Genomic DNA, 23,854 nt, shown 5'->3' with positions numbered 1-23,854 from the left:
GAGTGAGACTTCTGAATACTGAATAGTAGAAAATGTTACACATGTGCTAAATAAGCATGTAGGACAAGTGAGGGGAAAATGAATCAGCTCTGGATTACTGGAAGAAAAATAAAGCTACTCTTCTCTGTCTTTAGGGCATTTCCCTGAACTCAGGTCAACTATTCACAAGTGTGCAAAATTACATTCACTTGTTAACAACTTGCTGGGAATACCCAATGACATGCATGGCAGATAAAACAGCTGTCAATCAGAAAAAGCTAGTAAATGATAAAAGACTTTCCTCTGTCACAAACAGCAGCAGGCTGGAAACGTGTGTTTTTCTTATTTAAATTGTTACTAATGTTTGGATTTGCATTTGATTTACATAGACAGAGATGTCAGTGGTAACAAAGTAGAATAAACTGCAAACATTGACATCAAAAGTTAACATTTCAGTCAAGACTGTCTCTCAACATTCCCCAAAATAATAGGTACGAGAACCATGAACATTTTTCTGTAACATTCGGTGATATCCTGTTATTATTCTCCACAGCAAATCTAAACCACAATCTGCGACCCAAACACGCACGTTACTGTTCTATCACAGCCAGCTGTCATTCATTCATAACAAGTGAGAAGGTGGAGAATATGGTGATCTTGATAGAAGCTGTGTGTTTACTCTTTCACCAGCTGATCATGAATGTGATGGAGGTGAGCGGATGAGATCTAGAGCCAGCTGACTTTGACCCTGCAGGCTCAGGTGTTTCAGGTGCACACATGCTGTGTTTGTTTGGGTTCTGCCTTGCTTCAAACATTAACACGCAGACACACTATAACACATCAATGCAGATACGGTATGTAGTGTAAATGTCTAATACCCTTTTTCCACCAAAATTAGTGCATATATGCAGGTTTAAATATGGGAAAACTTGCTAAAATAGGGGACAGACTGATTTCTCCTTGCCAGTAGATGAGTAGCATTTCATTTCATTTCAGTTTTTTTCCTGGTGTGTCACGTTCAACAACACGGAGACGCTGGCCGGCACCAGAAGCACGGTTAGTAAACAATGAAAATGTGACGGTGGTTACTTTTTTTAATATATAACCAGAGTTGGAGATTGTTGAAACAGTGGAAAGACTAACAAACAAATACAGTTTTGATGAGTTTTATTTTGTTTCTGTCGAGTTTGAATGTAGTGTGTTTTATGAAGATTGTCTGACTGGAGTCTGGTGGCTTTGAGGAGAGCATATTAGTCCATAGTCCATCTGCTGTCTATGATTTTTTAAAGCCTGAAAACAGAACCATGAGGAGGTGCAGGAGTCTAGTTATCTCTCAGAATACTTGAATTACAATATGCTGAAGGGTTATTATGGAATTTTTGCCCAATGATGCCAAAAATATACTGCCTACTGCCACTTTAATGTAGGGTAACTGTAGAATAAGCATAACAAGGTCATAAAATAAGCAAACCACTTAGTAATGTTGCCATCTACTTAACAATATCTATCTAAAATTTGCTAACACTCGTACCAGACCCATTACGGTTGTGTCAGTTCCTCAATGTTTTTTCACATTAAAAGCCTACCTATAAAGGGAAAGGCTGCAAGACTTTTAATGTGAAAATTCTGTAGGAAGTGTTGAGTTTCATTCATCGTTAATGAAAAAGGCAGAGTGGATCACGTGACATGACTGTTGTTTTACTGATATAATGAGTGCATTAACTGGGTAACAGGGGAAATATGAAAAGAAAAACCTGTTTCTAATATAAAGGCCTGTCCCAAATAAAGGCCTGGCTCTCTCTGCCACTCACTCCACCACATTGACAATTTATGGAAGTCTTATTTTAAATGTTGTCTAAACACAAAAAGCTTCAAAGAATCAAACTAATCTGATCACATTGTGGTTGATACCAAAAAGTATCCAGCCCTATTAGTGAGTGTGATGTGGTTTCTGTGGAGAAGCTGAGAAACAAAACAACTGGAGGATCTATGAGAGAAGAAGAAGAAAAGAACAAGAGAGAGTGCTTTGTTTTTAAAATGTGTGTGTGTGTGGGGGGGTTTTCTCTCTCTGTACTGACCTGCACTTCTGAGTCAGCGCTGACAGGTTGTAGCTGGAACCAGGTGTCTTTGCCGTGATACTTCTGCAGGTCCTCTTTCTTCACCGCAACCTTGCCTGCACACACACACACACACACACATAAAGACACAAAGACAAATGAGCTCAAAGCATAACTCACTTTCCTAAAAAGACCTTGGCAAGCTTCAACAAACACTCGACAAACACCCACACACCTGCTCACATGCTGTCAATCCACACGTCACAAAATGCATGTAGGCACCTGCTGCAGAGATAATCACAACGTGTACTGTCAGTGGCCTGGGAGTGACCCGGTCGTTTATACCCTGAAACTAACTAACGTTACTGTTCTGTTTACAACACCTACCCACACACACACACACACACAGGAGCTGTTGATTATACAAATCACACCCTGAGAAAGATTTTACAGTTTGTGGCCAGTGGTCTCACACACACACACACAAACCCACCGATATTCACACCGACACACCCAATGACACTGATAAAAGACATCCGCCCTCACACAAACAGACCAACGCCTTTGTAGTTCTAAAGGACCTCTGAAGGATGATTATTGTCTGTTTAATATGAAGCTACAGCCTGTGGATGAGTTAGCCTCAGGTTTGATTGGCTGAGTGATATAATCTGTATTTGACAAATGTACACCTGTGACCACAGCTCATGTAAAGGGTACCTTCTGTATTTTTCAACCTATTTCCCCATGTTTTTGTGTTTTACTGACCAATGGGGACAACAAATTGGTCCAGTATTGAAGGAGAGCGCTGTAGATGGCAGCTGCTCACTGGTTGCAACATGGTGCTATTGGGGCAAGATGACACGGCTATCTCCGTCCTCTAAAGTGCTTGTTTTTTCCCTGACAGGCTCTGATTGTTATTACAAGTGTCTGACATTATGGAAAGAGTCTCTTTATTATCATAAAGTGGTCATGTCTGTAAAGGGGAGACTCATGGGTACCCATAGAACTCATTTTCATTCACATATCTTGAGGTCAGAGGTCAAGGGACCCCTTTGGAAATGGTCATGACAGTTTTTCATCCCCAAAATGTAGCTAAGTTTGGAGCGTTTTTTTAGTCAATCTTCACTCTAGCTTTAAAACTGAGCCCGCTACAACCTAAAAATCACAAGTAGTGTTAATGCGATAAAGAAATTAGTGGTGTTAAAACAAATTTGCGTTAACGCCAGCCCTACCAACGTGAGAAAATAGGGTGCAGGTTGAAAAATACTAAAGTTACCCTTTAAATATTTAACTGTTAAATATTTTAAGGTATAAAATATTTATACTATTTAAAATGTTATAGATATAAATGTTTAATTACATCAAACATTAATATTTAACTGTGTTATTACTTAGTAGACACATTGTTTAGTTGCTGTGGAAACACTAAATTGCTGTGCTAGTTTTAATCATTTCAGAGCTTCCAATAAAAGATATTTTTAATATCAAGTAATCTGTCGATTTTGGGATACAATTTTTATCTTTTAATCTATAAAATGTAAGAAAATAGCGAAAAATGCCTGCCATAATTCCCAAAGTGCAAGTTACAGTGATATATAACACAGAAAAACAGCAAAATGTCAACAATTTTTCTTGATAAAAGACTCAAACGATTCATCAATTACAGTATAACATTCTTTGTCTTATTTCTGTCGATCATAATATTGGAAACTGAGTTTCAGTGCAGATTTATTTACTTGTTTTTATTGTTTAAATTAGAAGGTTCAAGCTGAAATTTAAAATTTTCCAAGCTGGGTTCGAGGTATGAGGGGAGTTTACTCACCGATACTGGAGTCCCTCCTGAAGACGTCCCTGTCGAAGATGTAGAAGGAGAGATGTCTGAAGCTACGTGGGATCTCGCAGTAAAAGTCCTCCCCATAGAACGGACTGGAGGTGAGAGGAGACACGAGGCAAACTGTGATTAGAGACTCTTCTCATCCGATTGTTTTACCGCAAACACAAATGCAGTTTTACATATTTAGTTGTTGAAAGATGGGAAGAAGGCATGTTGTGATGGCAAAAAAAGAGGGAATTGAGTCGGGAAAACAAAATCTGCTGTAGAAATGAAATGTCGGATTGTGTCAAAAAATATATATTTTTGTATAAGAAGGAGATGTCCTGTCCACCTAGCTAGTTAAAGTGTAATAATCACATGTGAATAAGTTGTTCTCACGCTCTCCCGCATTCTTTTTCATTAACTAACTGATTGATTGATTGGTTAATCTGTAACCATTCCTGCCTCTACCGTAATATTTTTCAGTGTTGTCTGACTTGTCGGTCTACTTAAACCTTCATGCAAACATCACAGACAAAATACTTTCATCATTCTTGCAAACAGATGATTGAATTTGTCTCTTAGCCAGTCATTAAATAAAGATCACATGCATTTACATCTTGCCCCGATGAGTCATGTGGACTCTACAGCTTGTTTGCCGACAACAATAGACCCGTTTGTGATCTTTGGCTGGAAGGTACATCATCCGCCATGCTCTGCTTCACCTAAACGGCGATCAGAGATAAATTACGGCAATGAGAATCTCGTGAGCTGAGCCCTCAGGGCCCGCCGCTAACAATTACTGACTTCTTCTGTAACTCGGCAGACATAAAGACACACAGAAGGGCGGGTGGATGGATAGGCAGGCAGGCAGAGGCATGACAGCATTTATAAACAATCCTACAAATAAATGTAATTCAATTTAGTCAACTCTGTGAGCAGGGAGGATCTCACTTGTTTCCACATCAACCAGATGAAAAATGTGAAAGCTCTGGGCGGTGTAATAGCAATGTATTCAGCCATCCACAATCTTTAAGTAATACTGTGTGATACTACATGCAGGATCTGCAAAGTGAAAAAGGTGATAGACTATGTTTTGGTCTAATCTAAAATGATAAAATTCCACTTATGATACAGTCCCTTATCATCCTAGCAGTTTAGCTTGATATGAGATATGTGTGAGATATATCTGTGTTTGTAATAACGTACTTATTACAGAGTTATTCTAGGGCCAAAACATTTAAGAAATTTATATACATACAAAATATTTCCATGAGAGAAAGAGCTAGTAAAGAGAAAATGTTTTATCTTTAAATACTATTAAAGCTCAATAGCATCACTTCTGTCAACAAAATAGTTGTGACACTGTTGAATTAAATCTGAAATCTTCCAATTCATAAAGGCAGAAAGTTACAGTGTGTGAATACTTTATACTGTCTCAGCCTTAAAGCTGCAGAGTGTAGGATTTGGCGGCATCTAGTGTTGTGGTTTCAGATGCAACCAACTGAGTACCCCTCTGCTCACTCCTTCCTTTCCAAGACTGTGGTAACGTGAGCCGCCAAGTGCAAAACCGTTGTAACGCCGTTCAACTTGCTCAGAGGCCATCAAAAGGTTGGTTTTGCACTTTGCGGCTCACGTTACTGCAATTTCATAAGCGTGTCGGAGAACTACGGCGGCCTTCAGGTAACGTAAAAACGTGAAAGGCTCTCTCTAGAGCCAGAGTTTGGTTTGTCCGTTCTACTGTAGAATCAGACTTTGTGAAGAGGACCCGCTCCCTATGTAGATATGAAGGATTCTAAGGCAACGAAAATACAAAGATTCTTAGTTTCAGGTGATTATACACTAATGAGAACATAGTTATGAATATTATATTCCATTTCTGCTAATAGATCCCCTGAAATGTTACACACATACACACTTTACATTTTTATACCATCTCAGCTTTACGTCGTTTTGACCGATGAGAATGTGGTTATAATTTGACTGTCATGATTGCACCTTTCTGTATATACAGATTGAAAGAATGACAAATAAAAAGGGCGGAGGGGCATGTCAACGTACCAAAGCGACTTCTCGATGATCTTGGTCCTGAAGACCTCTTCCTGGTCCAGGTTGACGGTGCAGTAGCAGTCCCTCATCCTGTTGGGCCCCGGGTACGGAGGGATGTTTTTTGCTTCTCCTGCAGAAAGAAAAAGGGAGGAGAGCAGTTATTATTTAGGAACGCTGTTGTAAGCAGTACCAATGTGTTTATTCAGGCACACTGCTGTAAGTGATTACTTATTTTTGAACGCTGAAAGCACGCAAAGTTTAAAAAGAAATAGTATTATGTAAGATCACACCTGTTTTAGCTTTAATCTGACGGCCGTGCGTATAATGAGCTTAGCTCTGACAGGGTGACTACTTTTACACTTGACGCACAAATATTTAGCCATGCTCTCTGTGACAGACGCACTAACAACAAATAACATGTGTGCGTGTGCGAGTGTGTGTGTGTGTGTGTGCGAGTGTGTTGTGTCGAGTATGTGTGAATGAAAGAATCTGTGTGGGACATCTCCTGAATCCCACTGAAGCTCAATCTGTTAATCAAACATGTGTGACAGATAGCACTCCCTTTAACAAGAATGTGGTCCAACCACCCACCGAGACACACACACGCACATGCACGCACACACACGCACACGCACGCACACACACACACACACACAAACCACAAAGGTGGTGCTGCAGTCCCTCAGGAGCAATATGTTCTCCTTCATAAAGCCATGGATCGATGTTAGACAGTGTTTATCTTCACCCTGAGGACTCTGTAGTCTAGAGTTACACGTGTGTTAGTGCAACGTTGTCGTTGTTTGCTCCAAAAATGCTCCATTATATGCAGGAGAATCTGATGCTGCCATTCAGCCGACATCTCGCTCAGTTATTTCTGGCCTTAAAGGAGTAAAAACTTCTTCACAATGGTAGCATGAGTCGGTGGCCGGGTGCTGCTGTTCGCAAACTGATACTTTCTCTTTAAAATTTGATCCTCTAGTGGCTCCCGACATTTTTGGCTTGTAACCCCATAAAATCATGTCTACTTGGGATTTTTCCCTTCTTAAAGGGATAGTTCTGATTTTTTAAAGTGGGGTTGTATGAGTTACTTATCCTCAGTCAGTGTATTGACGGTCTACCGTCTACTGCTGCCTTGATCGGTTAGTTTGTTTGTGCTATTGTGTGACAGCACAAATAAGCTAACTGACCGAGGCAGCGGTAAACCAGCAACTTAAGTGTTCTGCAAGGACAAATGACGAGTCTGGTTGCTTTGGCGATGGCTTCAGTTCCCAAACTTCCCCATCAGAACCATAGACTGTATATCCGTCTGACGGCAAGGCAAACCAACAAAAATAAACAGTTCAAATATAATATAGAAGCTACTTTACTTTACTAAACACACAATACAGTGTTTCCCACCCTAGAGGGGGGAAAGGGAGAGAGTTGACACTTTGACACCAGATAACTGGCTGTAAAACAGCAAAACAGAACAGTCATTTTTCCTATCAATATATCTGCACGTGAATGCAGCAGCCCCATTATCACATTTTGATCAATTTGCACTCTAATAAATAGTAAAACATCTTTCTTTCTGCCACCTTCAATAAATTCTATGAATGGGAAACACTGTATCCGTCCGGCTCTGACAACTCGTGTTGAAGATTTCGCAAGAAGTGACTCTTATCACAGAACCAGTTTAATACTTGAGAAGGATGACTTGGTGTTGCAACAGTATAAAGGGGAAGGAGGAGGAGGAGGAGGAAAAAGGGAGACATTAGTCATGAAGCACTCACTAAAATGCAATTACACTGTTTAGATAATACCTGCGAATTATTTACACACTGGTAGGCTTGTTCTGCAGCCATGACATCAATCAGTTAAGCAAGTCCTGCACTGAATTGTCACTATTTAAAGGCTACGTCTCGTGATATTCTATATTTGTCTTACTGTCAACCATGAAAGGTTGTTGCTGAAACCGATCGTTATCTTTGTAGCTATACAGCTTATTCATAGACCTCCACTTTCCAAAAACTATATTAAACACACATGAGCCACAGCGTTTCACTGGGTTCCTTCGTTACAATGAACATGGGCACTGTAGTTTGTTTTGAGTCAATCCAACACACACCGACCTGCTGCCATAAATACTAAATGTGTATTAATCCGCAGCTTAAAATAGTCCCTGACAAATGCCCTATTTTATTAGAGCTGAATCCGATTATTCGACAATTCATTCAATACTGTTATTTATAATTAATGACTGTAGTAAAATGAATGCCTTTCATTAAACCCAAAGACATGTTATGCCGTCCATCTCAGCCAAGAACGGAGAAATGTCCTTCTCGAGTCATGTCATAGAGACGAGCCGAGCCGAGCCAGAGCCCCCGTCACCGTTGCTTATGTCGGAGCACAACCGATGCGGGGCTCGTGCTGAAAGGGCTGAGAGGAAGCCTCCGCAGGCTGCATTACGAACGGGCTAGCTGTCAGGCCCTGCCGGATAAGCAGTGCATAATGCGTGGAGACAGCAGCCTCAAAACGCCGTCGTTTAGGGGGATGGGGGCACGCAACGTGACTTTGAGGTACACTGTCTACACTGGCACACACACAGAGGAATGAGGAGGTGAGACGCTGAGCGGAAAACAAAGGCGTTAAAACAGCACTCGTGGACTCATAATGACACAATTTTGTTCAAACAATTATGTGCGGAGTGTGTGACGGAGGAATTCGCTGCTCTAATGACACAAGTCTGTTCTGCCTACTGACAGAGAGATTAAAGCGCTCATCCGGTCACGGCGGTGCCATGGCCGAAGCTTCGAGTATTCGTTGTTGATCACTACCGAAGCTCCGGAGCCCATTCGGGATAGCCTTACTATTTATTTACTCAGGTTTGAGTAATATTTGTTAAAAACTACAGTGCCCGACTGTTATAGGAAATTACTTAGCTACTTTTAAAAATGAAACTATTTATTTGTGACACTTTTTTTTTGTAAGATTTACATTTTGGTAAGTTGGGGGAGGGGGTTTCCGAAGCAGTTTGACCATCCGACTAGCAGTTTTTAATAGGATTTGTTGACAGTGAGTAAAACATGCCAGGCATATCTTTTTATCTCTTCTCCACAATGTGCTGTTGTTGCTAAAAAAGTCTTTGTAAAATACATAATTTCAATCTGCAATCAGAGTGACAAACGGACAGTTACGAAAGAGAGATCTCTACCTTTGGTCCATGATTGTACACAGAGGATAAATATAAAACCACGCTGAGACAAACGGAGGTGATTAGGTGTCTCTCTGTGGGGTTTGTAACACAACACAGTGTTATGACTTCTTCTCTGGAGGCCGATTCATACAGTATGTGGATCGTTACGCAACAACAACATTCATTCACAAATTAAAACGACACCTGAGCTGTAAAACAAGACACACGCTCCACCGCTTCGATTTGTTGTTACAGACTGTTTATGTGAGAGCAGAGCGATGACGCAAGTCCCTCTTATCTCTGTCTTTATCCCTTTACTTCCCGCTGTTATTACATCTCCTCCGACTGTCTCTCGTTTATTCTCCCACATCTATTTGATCTCCCTCCTGTAATCCTCCTCATTCACCTCTGCTACTCCTGAACTCCCTCCAATCTCTGTTGTCCTCCAGCTCTCATTCATGACCGGTGAGGTCCCTTGATTGGATTGCACCATCCAAAGACATCCTAGTAACCAAAACATCATGGGATTACCACAGCTTTCTCAGCTCTTTGTTTGTGTGTGTGTGTGTGTGTGTGTGTGTGTAATGACTCAACTCGCAGCGTAAAAATAAATACCTGTGCCAAAATCTGAGCTATTGGAGAGCGGAAAACATACAATTCATATGAAGTTTATATATTTTAAAGCATTTAAGTACATCACATAAAAAGTACATCACTTTTACTCGAAATTGTGTATTTTTTTTTACATCACTGCCGACCTTTCTCCAAACCTCAGATTGATGAGCGAATTTTTCTGTGTTTTTCCAGCAGCCAGAGGTTTCAGCTAATGCCAGTGTGGCATGAAAATCAACCTGCAGAGACTTGAAACTTGTTTGAGATAACTAATCCATCACAATGAACATCTAGTTGTCTTCAAATGTCTCTTTTAATTGATGTATGGTAAAGCAGGTGAAAGGTTATTCTCTGTGGCTCCAAGTGCAACATCTGAGAATTGCCGACCAACCGATACAACATTATTGGCTGATTTTATCTTATCACAGATATATCAGTATCGGCGTATAATCAGCTTACAGATACAGTAACTAATAAAAAACAAAGATACGTTTGAGGTAATTCATAAACAGTGTCACATTACATAGTGTATCCACCAGTGAGCAGTTAGAAGCTTATTTGTCAACTGTAAAATGTCACAGTGCATTAGTCACAATACTTTAATTACCAAACTGAAGAGATCCTTAACAAAACAACAGCTGGATGGAAACGCTGAAAATTGGGGAAAAACTCAAAATATTACAAAAAAATGTTATGCTTGGCTGAGGTGGACAAGTTATTGTATCGTTAAAAGCAAAATGCAACAAAGTGCAATGGAAACAGACTTAGTGAACAAATCATAATGAAGCATGTGATTTAAACGTCCGCTGAACAGATGAAAAGTGGCAGCAAAAACATCCTATCTGTGCGGACCAATGATGAGAATAACGTCCTTCAAATACATGAAACAGACAGAAATGGCTTATATCCATCATCATTTCCACATTGTTTTTCATTGTTCGAGGTTTGACTGGCGGCATTTTAATTACAGCACGTCACGGACCAGCCTGTCCACTGAATGCAGAGAGAATAAACTCATATCAACCCTCTATCCTCTATCTAACTCCTGAACAAGTCGACAACATGTCAAGTGTATCACCTGTGCAGACCTACAGTATATAGGTGTGTCTAACCCTCTTCTCTCCTGCTTGTCTCAGTTCTCACGACCATCCCTCCCCAAACCATGTTCTTCTCCTCTCTCAGCAGGGCGGCATGGTTGCCCAGTGGTTGGCAGCGTCGCCTCACAACAAAAAAAAAAGTCCTGGAATTGTACCCGGGGGGGATGATGAAGCACGTAGCTCATCGAGGCGTAACCCCACTCTGAGTCTTGACCTGCTGGTTCCAGACGCTCCAGCCACACCAGGACCCCGTTCGGCCTCGTTCATCCCCATGTGATCGACAACTTTTCATTCCTCTCCTCATCCCGTTTCAACCCTCTCCTTGACACCCAACATCCAAACGTATACGACCCTGACCAACCTTCGGCTCCCGTTCAGCCCCCGGTAACCGCCCCCCCAACATCCCACCACCAACGCTAGCCAATCCAAATAAAACTACTCAGTACTGTACTAATGGTGTGGTCTTTGTTAGTGAACTAAGTAATGCGTTACCAGACAATTCTGTGTGTAAGCATCACCTGGAAACTCATCACAACAACTGCATTACCATTGTTGAAGGTGAAGAGAACGTCTCGGGCCGATAGTAGACTGCTTCTCTTATCTTCAACACTTCTTATAAAATGAAGGTCTACTGGAATCTTCAAAATCAGATAAAAAAAAACTGCACTGGAGAAGTTTTCAACGTTTGATGCAAAAGTGTTTATTTCTGTCGCCAAAAACAAACACGAGTCGTCAGTTCGAACGGAGGACTAACATACATGACAAACCAGTCCTCCTTATATACCATGAGCTTCATTCACAATTCTCGTTCATGTTCTTTACCCTTAGTGGGCAAAATGCCCAAAACTCATTATTTTCTTGCAAACTCTGCGATACGGTCTTCTTTTGGTCCCATCTCGGACAGATTTACAACTCTAACCTTTTTACCTCGAGCCTCCTCCTTTCATGTCACCGCTAGAGGTGTTAGATCTCAGGATGAGCCAACGTTTTCGCCAACGGTTTGTGTCAGCTCCCCCCTCAAATCTTAGTAGCGTCAACTTTTCAGCTGGTGTTGACAGAGCTTTTGCTGGCTTGGTCATGATTCTGCTAGAAACCCCCTGCCATGAAAATGTACCACAACACCATGCAATGACAATATCATTTTCACTAACGCTGCAAGCTGTAGTGATAAGGCTAAAATATGCACAACCACCAGTAATGTCTCTCGAGCAGCATCTGCACAGAGTCACAGATACAGAGTGACATTTGGCTGCTTCCTGTTCAGGGCAGCAGGAAGTGCTGGGCACTTGTCTTTCTGGATGAGTTGATAAGCAGCAGAGTCGACGTTGAGTGAGGATGGAGTATACACGTTTTGCATATGTGCGTGTTTATGTTTGATGGAGAGTGAGTCTGGTACAAAAGCAAGGATAAGCCTCTCCAGTAATCTGCTGTTGAACGCGTTAGATTAAAGACTTTATTATGAAACCAAAGGGTGTAATCCTCTGTCTCAGCATGTCTATCTTTCTCTTTCTTCTCATCCTGGTCAACGTGCTGCCGCTTTATTCTTTTTCCTTTTTGCCTAAACCCCCTTTCATCTACGTAAGGCTCGTCTTGCATTGTCACTTTCCTTTTCCTTTTTCAAAATTAGCTTTAACCTGATTTCACTTTCCTCTATTTCTGGTTTCTTCCCCTTTCTTCATCTCTTTCTGTCTTTTACGTTCTCCAGAGGGGGTGTGTTTTCTCTCCTCAGGATTCAAAATAAGCCGAAAATATAAACAACAACAACAACAGGAGCTTTCTCTTTTCATCAAGCATCACTGCAGCTGCCCTTGGAGAATATCTTGCCCTAGTATTTGAGCAAAAACACACTTGTCTTGGCACATGTGTGTGTGTGTGTGTGTGTGTGTGTGTGTGAGTGCGTGTGTGTGTGTGGTGGTGTGCACGCAAAACACGGGGGCGTTGAGCGGAGCTGCAGAGGAATAATGATGACAGGATCACCCCAAAGAGGGCGAGAGTGAACGGGAGCGCATCAACACATCAAAAAGGGTCGACCCCCCCCCCCCCCCGCCTCATTCGTGCAGAAGAAAGTGAAGAAAAGGAGGCGAAGACGGAAGAAATGAGGAAGCACAAGTGATTGAGGCAAACGTAATGGACGCGGTGAATGTGTAGCTTTGTTCCTCTCTTCCTCCTCTGTTGACTGGTTTCAGTCGGCCACACTTGCGTGTACAGTTACAGACGCGCCGCTTCACTCGTTATTCTAATCTTCTCTGACATGAACACATTCGAGGATACACAGGCGTGAATGCTTTCAGTGGGGCTCGACTAGCAGGCCTGGGAAACACAGGCTTTCAGGAGAGGAAGGAGGGAGGGGGGTTGTTAGTGAGAAAAATACAAGCAGTGTACTCAATCAAGGGTGAGAGAGGAGGAAGACTGAAGAGAGAGAGAGAGAGAGAGAGAGAGAGAGAGAGAGAGAGAGAGAGAGAGAGAGAGAGAGAGAGAGAGAGAGAGAAGTCAGTCAGATAGAAAACTGGAGAGCGGTTTAGCTTTGGAGAAAGCTACAACAGGAAATGAGATGAGGAGAAAGGAATTTCAACTGGATCCAAGATGTAGTTTAAAAGCAGTGAACAACCCAGTTACCCCTGAGTGTGTGTGTGTGTGTGTGTGTGAGAGTGAGAGAGAGAGAGAGAGAGAGAGAGAGAGAGACACCGTGAGAATGGAAAGAAGGACTGAAACTTGTAAGAGGACAATTTATTATCCCACAGTTAATACTCAGTGCCTTTGATGGGCCTAAGTAGAGACTCAAAACAAGAACCGAAACAGAACTGCAAGTCATTAGTGTCTTTCTGAAAAAGACATAAAAACACGACACACACACACACACACACACACACACACACACACACACACACACACACACACACAAACACACACACAGACGCCTACTATTTACAGCAGTGGTTTTGATTCCACAGTAAAATATTCCTTTATCATTCAAACTAGGGCTGCAACTTGCATTTAGTTTCATGTCAAGAAAACAGACAACACTGATTAAAGTCTCAGTGAAACGGAAGTTAGAGCGTCTTTAGCTTCTGTACTACCGGTATTGCCCAATGAAACTGAATATTTTAGCGGTGTACAGTTACAAGAGGGATTTAAATCAAATCCTTAGCATTTGATTGGACCGCTAAAAGGTGGGCGGGCTTAGAATGTAGCGTGGTACGGAGCCTCCGCGCGCCTCGCGTGTCGCTAAACGTTGCAGATTGATTGATGGATGGATGTCATGATATTATTGGTTGAAATTGGATGGTATTAGCCTACGTAAGCACGCACCACATTTAGTATCACAGGAAGAACAAATGATTGGATTTCAATATAAACAATATGAAGAAATTGATTTTTTGTAATATTTTTTGCATATATAGTTAAATGGGTGCGTGTAACTTGTTATCCATGTTAAAATTAACCACTGGTGGTCGAGGCTGATGTCATTTGTTTTCTCATGGAAAAGGTTCATGGGGCGTGACGAATCAGGGAAGGACAAGTCATGATTGATAAGACCCGAACATGGGTGTCTGCATCATCGTTTTCAAAGGTCTCTGTTCCTGTCTGTCCAGACGAAAACGCAACCCCGGAGCTTTAAAACTAAAATGGGGTCAGCAGCATTTTCAAAACCTCCAGGACGCTAGGCATAAATGTAGCAAAAGTTATGCGTTTCAATAACGAAAATGTATTAGTGGATGTAGCCTTAGTCCCTACAGCAAGCCAAACTTCAAAACTATGAATCCTACACTTCCCATGATGCAACTCGATAGTGTCTTTTGTTCTCTTTCAAACTCAGACTTAAACCCATGAATGGTGCTGGGCTGCGAGGCAATTTTGGCGTAGCGGTCACAGACAATTGCAGGTCATGTACCGCCCTGTGGCTCAAAAACTTCCTTTTCTTATGGACAAGTAGTCAAAATGAGCTGTTGAGCCATTAGGTCCAATAATGTCTGCAAAGCCAAATCAGTAAATTAAAGCTCATGCTGTATGTGGGCCCAAAGTGCAGAAGCCTGAAAAACGTCTGCAGGAAATGCACCCTTTCATTGAAATGAATGGGGCGCGGTATCCAGTTTTCTTAATACCCCAAAGCCCCAGTTTGTGACATAAACTTTCCATTAAATTGTCCAAACTCAGATAACCTCTAATGACAACACCTGGGGTATTTTTTCAAACAATGTAAAGCCCTCTCCAGAGTATTCCCCATTACAAGTAAACTTTGTGTAAACTAGGTATACAATTATTGGAATACCCCTTTAAAGTAGCTTATAACAACCAAAAAACACTCAAAGTATTAGTCCTATAATATGAAAATGGAAGCAAATGTAGTAACTGCAATAACTGCACTTGTGAAGAGGTTCAATAAACATGACACCAGCGAAATATAAAAAACACCATCACCGACAGGCAGCCACAATCACCACTTTGAACCCACTCTTGCTCATCTTGAAACCCAATGAAAACCTCTAAACCCCTGGTTTCACCCTGAAATTTTCACTCCACCTATGTCTTTTCATTATGAAACCCTCACCCACTTGAAGGCTTTAAAGGTTAAGTCCTCTGTGGTCACCTTGCATGTTAGTTACAGATAGTGAGGAGGTTTCACAACTGCAGCAAAGCAAACCACCACTGCAGCACGATCCACTTCTCCACCGCCCAAATATGTTCCTGACAATCACAGTTCTGCCAAAAGCAGCTTAAGGACGCAGCTTCAGAGCTCTGAGGAGGGCAACGACAGGACATGGTAATAAATAAAACTACAAACATTTTACTACATGGGCTGAATGTTTGATACAAAAGACAGAGTTTTGAGAATCACTATAAGTAGCTTAAAGGTCAGATAAAAAAGATCCCACCCTGTTTGACTACGTGACATATATCACATGACACAGTATCAGTCTCAATCTGCTTTGTTTAAAAGGTGCTTTATATGATATTCAGAGCATTAATATAACAAACAACTATTTGTTATGTAAAGATATAGAGGAGTAATGTCGACCTGAACAGAGAATGAAGTCACTCTCCTTCTATGTGTGTTGCAATCCGAGCTTCTCCGTGCTTTGTTGACATAGCCGGGCCGGCCGTGCATGCTTTACGCAGACGAAACTCCGGTATTTTTTGACAACCTTCACTGCCGCCATTTTGGACTGAAAACATTTATTATATTTATAATATTTCGCTCTGCACTGCTCTCATACGGCTGTTAGAGCTGATAACGTCATCCCGACTGATGGCGGAAGAGTAGCACGTATCCTCTGGTTCCCCCCCATATAAACACTGTTATCTCTGTCAGCAGTGTTGACGTTGTTTTCAATGTTAGCGTTGTTAGCATCGTTAGCTGCGAGCCGCCGGCTCAGCCGTTACCATGTTGAGAGCCGTGCGGAGGCAATTGAAATCCTCCCAATCTCGCATTTAGCATCTTTAATTGAAGTTACATTTACGTCTCTGATACCGAGTAACAAATTCAAGCAAGACACTATATTTTATTTATGGCTACACCAAAAATGGTATTAATTATGCATGCATCATTTAGAAACATCTCTCCTAAATTTACGTATTTAGCGTCTTTAGAAAGTTTGAGATCTTGACTACAATTTATAATAATGTTTTCTGGGTTTGAACAAATCTAGTCAGCAAAAAATATATTTGTAACACTGGTGAGTCAGCAACTTATGTGTCAATGTCAATACTGCTCTTATTTAACAGCTGGTTTGGTTTATAAGCTGGTCACAGCGCCTACCGCTGACTGTACCAACCTACGCTTTTACGTGCAATGCTGCTCGTCACAAATCGTCCACCAGCTGTGCTGAAGCTGTTGAGCAGCATGAGGAGGAACAGCGTGGGGAGAAAACAAGGCAGTTTACAGTTTAAGACTGGCTGTGCAGCACACCACGGTCTCTGTGATAAACCAGCGTTGAGTTACTGATCAAACTCGCTCTCCATCTCCTGGAGCTAATGTTCAAACGGATTCGTTAGTCTCCATGGAAAATTTGAGCAAAACAAAAATACGCAAACACGCACACAGAAGGGCACAAGCAGGGAGGTTACACTGTGTGGAGAAAATCTGCTCACATGTTAGAAATCAGGGTCTGAAACCTGGTATGTTGCTTCAGGATGTGTGAGTGTAATCTATCAGACCAGTGTGGTGTCATGGTGGATTAGAAGCACAAGGAGCTAATTTCACAGCTTTACATATCCGGTATGTCCTGGTCAGCTTAACCTCAACACTCCCTCCAGCTTCCTCGTCCATTTACATAATTATCAGAATACTTTTTTAAAACTTTTAAAAATAAACAATTAAAGACGTCAAATGAGGACAACGCTCGCCTACACACACACTCACACACAGGCTTGGCATGCACAATGGTGTGGAGATATGATATCTTTTGCAAGCACAGGAAAGGGGGAGTAGGTTGGGTGTAGGTCTACAGTATGTGGCAAGCTGACATTGCCTGTGTTGCCAGAGGAGAGAAACGCTGTTGCAAAACCTGATTTAATCAGCGTGTGTGGTGACATTTGCTCCGGACGTTTGTCACCACTTTCTGTTGAAGCAATTTAGATTTTTTTCACAACATAGAAACAAACTTGCTTCTGACACTTTTTGACGTTTCTCTCTCTCGACTGTACAGCATGGCGAATGTTTCCATGCTTATGACATTGTCAGCAGGTATAGAGGTCATCCCGGGGAGGGATCGAGTCGACTTCTCCCACGGGGCATGTGAAGGACATCCTGAAGGAGCGGCGCTCACTCTGGGTGCAGCCCTTTATTTACCCCTGCTGACCCTGCATGCTGGGCCTTACGGCGTTACTTCCCCACTATTCCTGGTATTGTGCTCTCGTGGAGGGCACATCGCCGAGCGCAGGGAGACCCGCTGTACCCAACCCGGATTATTCCACCAGCCTAAAGCTGCTTGGACCGAAACATGGCCTGCGTCTAAACAGTCAACACACATGTTTACAGCAAACGACTTCCCAGAGAGCAGGCCTTCTAGGACAAAATGGAGAACTTGCCACATATTCATAAACGTCACATTATGTCACATTATGGGGTGGTATGGAAAGCTACTTCCCACTCACCCACTCACACAACTTCTTATAATGCAACGATAGCTTCATATGATGCTTGTTATTTTTCTAAATATATAAACCCTTCACCTAAACAAGAGCGGGAGTCCTCCACACACAAAACATTCCTCCCTTCTCTTCCCTCTCCCCGTCACTCCATTTCTCCTATTCAGTCTGGACAGGAGGGAGTTTGGGAACCTCTGTTGGCCAGCTGTCAAGGGAAGGAGGAGTGGGGGGGTCTGTCACTGCAAACGTTTCCCTCCCAGGCTCACCCGGCCCGAGCCATCCAGCCTGAGCTGCCTGAATTCAGCCGCCCACTCCTGTTTCCTCGATCTCCAACACTTAACCTCCTCTACACAATATGTAATCTAGTGTTTCTTCCACTGCGGACACTATTTTCACCACATCCAAAATTACACTTATACTGTTACTGAGATATGAAGTCAATGCGGAAGTGCCAAAACCTGCAGTTCTTCAAATGGCCACTTGAGGCTGGCTCCAAAAGGGAGTCAATCCCCATAGACCTCCATGTTAAAATGCTTTACAACAGAAATAAATATGTTTACAGCCTGGTACAAAAAATAGTTTTGGTCTCTATATCTAATTTCCCCGTTCATGACAACTGTTCAGGGGTGCATTTTTACACAACTCACCTGTTTAATTTATATTAAGGCTTATTATTAAGCATAATTGAGGGCGTGGCCGCTTTGAGTGACAAGTCGCTAGCTGTCTGCTCTGCTGCGTCACCCGCCTCAGCTCCAACAACGATACACCTCTTTGCCCATTTTTGGATTAGCCGTAAGTTAGGCTGTGTAGTCACTGCCAAGAGGGCGACGGCCGGAGCCACCTACTTTAAGCTTCACAACAGCTCTTCAGAACCCTATGGGTGACGTCACAGAGACTACGTCTATATCTTATACAGTCTACGGTTACAACAACACGGTGCTGCGGCAACACTAATGAAGCCTCAGAAGCACAGGTCGAGTAGCTTACGAGGAGAACTGATGCCATGTTACGTGGAGATCTACTCTCAAGCCAATCCAATAATGTACTGTATATCCTCTGCCACATCACCTGGTACCAGGCACACACTGAACTCTGGAAGGATCTAAACCTTTAATTTGGGATCAAATGGCAAATTGTAAACATGCAGCAAATCAAAATCATTAAATCATCTGTTTCGTGCCACAGATGTACCATCACTCACTGGCAGTGATGTTGAGGTCATTCATTTCTACATATTTACACAAAGCAATATGGTTTGATAGGGGTGGGGGAAAAAAACTATACAGCATAGTATCGCAATATTTTGAGTGGTAATATTGTACCGATGCACAGACGTCAAGTATCTATCTTTTATAATATGAACTATTAACCTCTTCACAGTCTGTTCTGTCTTTCAGAGGTTGCAGCCGTCTTAAAGCTAGAGTGAAGATACTGGTATCAAATGAAAACCAGTATATCGCACAATGTTTAAAATAGCAATAAGATTGTATTGTGACTTAAGTATTGTGATAATACGGATATCGTATACGTATCGTGGGGCCTCTGGTGATTCCCACCCCTACGGTTTGATGTTTTCTAGTGGTCTGAATCCATCCGAGTTTGTCAAACTTTGTGTCTAGCAGTAACAGAGAAGTCGAATGTTGTTGTTAATTAGAACAAAGTCCCGACTCCAGCTGTGCCACTGAGAATCCCCCCGTCTCTCTGACGGAGACACAGTCGCTGACAGATGAAGCACAGCCTGCTCCTGTATGTGAGACACCACCTCTGTCCCCTCGCTCTGTGTCTCCCTACATCTGCTTTGCATTAGCTTGTTGCCATGCAGGAAAAAACACAATTCTTTTGTAGTCTATTCCCGCTAATCAGGAAGTGAATCGGGGGGTAGTTTCCTGTTTCCTGTGCTCGCCAGACAGAACGGACTCGGACCCAGTAGCCCCGTTCGGTTTCCGAATCTTGTATGTTCCTCCAGGAAACTGAGGAGAGTCATCACCTAACAATAATAAATCCCCTCTCTCTCTCTCTCTTCTACAAATATGTGGCCGATTTTCAGCTCTGAGTCATCAGCTATAGCCTCAGTCTCATGCCAAAGGACGAGACTTTGATGAAAACAATGTGATGCAAGGGTTACACAGACGTTACCGGGAGCAGAGCGCTGTGGGGATCAGACTGACAGCGAGGATGACTGCTGCTAGGTAACTAGACCAGACCGTGTAAACTCTACTGTCGTCACTGAAACTCAAGAGTCCAGGCTGGGAAGTGACGACAACATAAATGTTCTTCATCAATAAACTGTAAAGAACAAATCATGACATATTTATAAAGCTTGTAAACTATGTTTCTAGATAACATAATGTCATCTAGCCAGTGAAGGAATGTACATGTACTCAGGTACTGTACTTAAGTACAAATGTCAGTTACTTGTACTTTCCTTAGGTCTGTCCCCATTTGATGGCATTTTATACTTCTACTCTCATGTATTTGACAGCTGTGAGTTACTTGTTACTACTGTTGCAACTAACGATTGTTGTCATCATCGATTAATCTGTTGATTATTTCTTGATTAATCGTTTTGTCTATAAAATGTCAGAAAATGACAATCCAAGACCCAAAGATATTCAATTCACAATAATATAAAACCAAGAAAACTGGAAATCTTCATATTTGAGAGGCAGAAAAAAGTTATTTCTTGGCATTTTTGCTTGAAAAAAAATTACTTAAAGGAACAGTGTGTAGGATCTGGCGGTATCTAGCAGTGAGGTTGCAGATTGCAACCAACTGAAGCCTCTCCCGTGTACCAACTGTTTAAAGGGGAACTACAGTGGCCGACTCGAAACTGTGTATGGCCCTCTCTAGAGCCAGTTGATGTGAGAGTAGCGTAGGTCTTTGGCGCAGAGCCAGTGCGTAATGTGTGTGTACGTGGGATTTGAGTGGTGAAGCAAGAGAGAGAGCGGCGGTTACGGCAGCGAGTAACGTTATCGACTCTGGCCCAAGCAGGAAAAGTTAGCAGTGTTTGGTTTGTCCGCTCTGGGCTACTGTAGAAACATGGCAAAGCAACATAGTAGACCCGCTCTGTATGTAGATATAAACGGCTCATTTTAAGGTAAAAAAAACACAACAATTCTTATTTTCATACACTAAACTACTAACTACTAAATACTTATTAATATTATATTCCATTTCTGACAATAGATCCCCCTAATTGTATTTTCATGGCGACTAATCATTACAGCTCTATACACAAAATAAGATTTTACCTCCAAATACAACAGTAAAATGCTACTTACACATGAATGCATTAGTGATAATTCAGTAGTATATAGTATAATAACTCACAATGGCCATTTATCTGCATTGAGTACTTTGACTTTTGATACTTTATGTACATTTCGCTCATGATACCTTTGGACTTCTACTAAAGTAACATTTTCAAAACTAGACTTTTACTTGTAACTGAGTATTTTACAGTGTGGTATTGATACTATTACTTAGGTAAAGGATCTGAGTACTTCCTCCATCGCTGCACTTTGCTGACGTAATTAGAAAAGCAGGATTGTATCTTGGAAAGACTTTTGTGACGGCGAGGGAGGGTCCTCCGCTCATTCAGCTTTCATTCACAGGAACTCAACGCCGCTGGCTGACTGAGCATTCATTCAGAAAGTGCAGCAATCTAACGAGGCCGTTGTGATTTAACATTACAGCTCTCATCTCACTGGGGCAGCACTATTTGATAAACTCAGGGTGGTTCTCCCTCCAGCTGTTTCCAGATCGTTTTAACAGCAGGTAAGGAGCTTAAAAACAGCTCAACCACCAGAGTGTTTTTTGTCTAATGCTGGCTGGCATCATCACACAGCCCCACAGCTTGTATGTGTGTTTGTTTGTTGTCATTTTTATTTCCTCTGCTCATCCCTCCTGTCGCATGTTTGGAGTCAAAACAAACTGGACAGCAGAGTCAGGATGAATGGCCAGCCAGATGTCGGTGAAAACGACAGCAGACGTCCCGTGTTGACCCGAGATAACAGTTTAGAGCAGACAGAGGAAATGACTGTTTGCTTTGAATGTTTTGATATTCAAATGGCAAAACATAATAACAACATGTTAGACTACTGCATTTTAGACTTCTTCCCCTAACAACATAAACACTAGAACATTTACTATAATTACAGCTGAAAAAAGTGGTGAAACAATGGATTAGTTAATTGGCAGAAAATTCATTTTGGTCATCAACTTATAATTTTCCAAGCAATTCTCTGATTACAGCTTCACAAATAAACAAAGATTTGCAGCTTTTGTTGGATTTTAAATCACTATAAATCTAAAATTATTTGGCTTTTTAACTGCCGAAGACACCAAATAAAAGGACTAATCAAGAAAATAATGTTCAGAATAATCTCTTGACTTGTACAGTATTAAATTTAGGGGTTATAATTAGCCTAATTATCACTACAGTGTAACTCATAGTTAAGCTTATGGGCGACTTTATTTTTCTCTCCTGTTTTAATATTACTATTATTTCTTCCCCACAGTAGTCTCATTATTATTATTATTATTATTATTATTATGAGTAGCAGTGGCATTAGTATTATTATTATATTAATTATTATTATTATTATTATTATTATTTTGAGTAGTAGTAATAGTAGTAGTATTAGCATTAGTAGTATTAGTATATTGATTATTATTATTATTATTATTATTATTATTTTGAGTAGTAGTAATAGTAGTAGTATTAGCATTAGTAGTATTAGTATATTGATTATTATTATTATTATTATTATTATCTATTGTAATCCATGGGATACATGTGGTAATCCAATAAGTAATTACTAGTTTTACAACAACAAAAAAGAAGAAAAACAACTTATTGTACAGACATGACAATTTCTGTACATGACATGAAAACACTGTCCTCTTCACTAAATCTTCCATCTCAAACTGTACACAGCTTCCTCATGGCTCCATTCACCAGATATGCATGCATGCACCAAAATGCCTCCTACAGTACAAACCAGCTAGAGGAACTCACTGGAGACCAGCTAGATATCTAAAAATAGAAACAATCAATAGCTAGACAGTTAAGCATAAAGCTGTGTGGAGGCCAGAGAGAGAGAGAGAAGGATTGGTTGCAATGACATGAATGGGGCTGCTGCAGCTATAAGGTGTAATAATAAAGGTTTATTTGATCTGAAAACATCTGGATTATGCAGCTGTGGAGCCTTTATGTCGCACAGTCTGCTGAATATCACAAGTCTCCATATGTGGACCTCTAACACACATGAGCTGGATTCTCATGCCAGCTGCCAAATTCCCACAAGGCTTTGAATCTCTCCATTTCATTTTTTTTTTTTACAATTTGCTCTGAGAGCGTGTGATGTGAATTACAATAACAGCATGAACCAGACAGATCTCAGTCTGCAGCTCTCACAGCCTGCTGGCCCGTTAACATGCAGACATCCATTGAGGCTCAGACTGACTGGGGGTAGGGATTTTTCTTCTTACCTATTTTTATTTTAACGCTCTGGAAAACCCGGAGACCTTCCTCTTCTACCGCCATGCTCTCTCCTTTGTCGACTAGATGAAGATAGAGACAGTCCTCCACGGTGGTCGGTTCTGGTCTCTCCAGCTCACTGATAATCCAGAGGTCCTGCACATCGATGCTCTGCTGCTCTCCGGACAGAGATCACACTCCGGTCCCAGATCGCTGCTTCTGCTGGCTGGCTGGTGGAGAACAAGCGGGCAGCTTCAGCTTCAGTCAGCAGCAGCAGCAGCAGCAGCCAGAGGAGGTGGAGGCGTGGCTCCACACTACACCGCCCACACAGAGCTATGGAGGGTGATCCGTGCCACTAGCAGGAGGAGGAGAGGAAGTGGTGTCATTGAGGAAACTGGAGACAGACAAAGTCCCGCCCACTCTCCCAGACATTATAATTGAGAGCCTGATGGTACGTGTCCACAGGCTCCGTGCTTTCCACGCTCCCCATTCATTGTCTAT

The 23,854-nt window shown here is 41.7% G+C and overlaps 1 protein-coding gene across 1 annotated transcript in view; it reads right to left on the bottom strand.

Annotated features, from left to right (window-relative positions):
• The window catches only part of rasa3 (RAS p21 protein activator 3), a 51,410-nt gene extending 27,556 nt beyond the window's left edge, over positions 1 to 23,854 (bottom strand). Inside the window, exons 1-5 of the mRNA XM_074614694.1 lie at positions 23,710 to 23,854; positions 23,365 to 23,667; positions 5,911 to 6,028; positions 3,859 to 3,962; positions 2,058 to 2,152 (exon numbers count right to left, since the gene is read on the bottom strand). Of these exons, the coding sequence (XP_074470795.1) occupies positions 2,058 to 2,152; positions 3,859 to 3,962; positions 5,911 to 6,028; positions 23,365 to 23,419 (372 nt within the window). The 5' untranslated portion in view covers positions 23,420 to 23,667; positions 23,710 to 23,854. The remainder of the gene's footprint in view (positions 1 to 2,057; positions 2,153 to 3,858; positions 3,963 to 5,910; positions 6,029 to 23,364; positions 23,668 to 23,709) is intronic.

Source organism: Sebastes fasciatus, chromosome 2, assembly GCF_043250625.1.
Source record: "Sebastes fasciatus isolate fSebFas1 chromosome 2, fSebFas1.pri, whole genome shotgun sequence".
NCBI classification, from domain to species: Eukaryota; Metazoa; Chordata; class Actinopteri; order Perciformes; family Sebastidae; genus Sebastes; species Sebastes fasciatus.
This window is presented reverse-complemented; position numbering and strand designations above follow the sequence as displayed.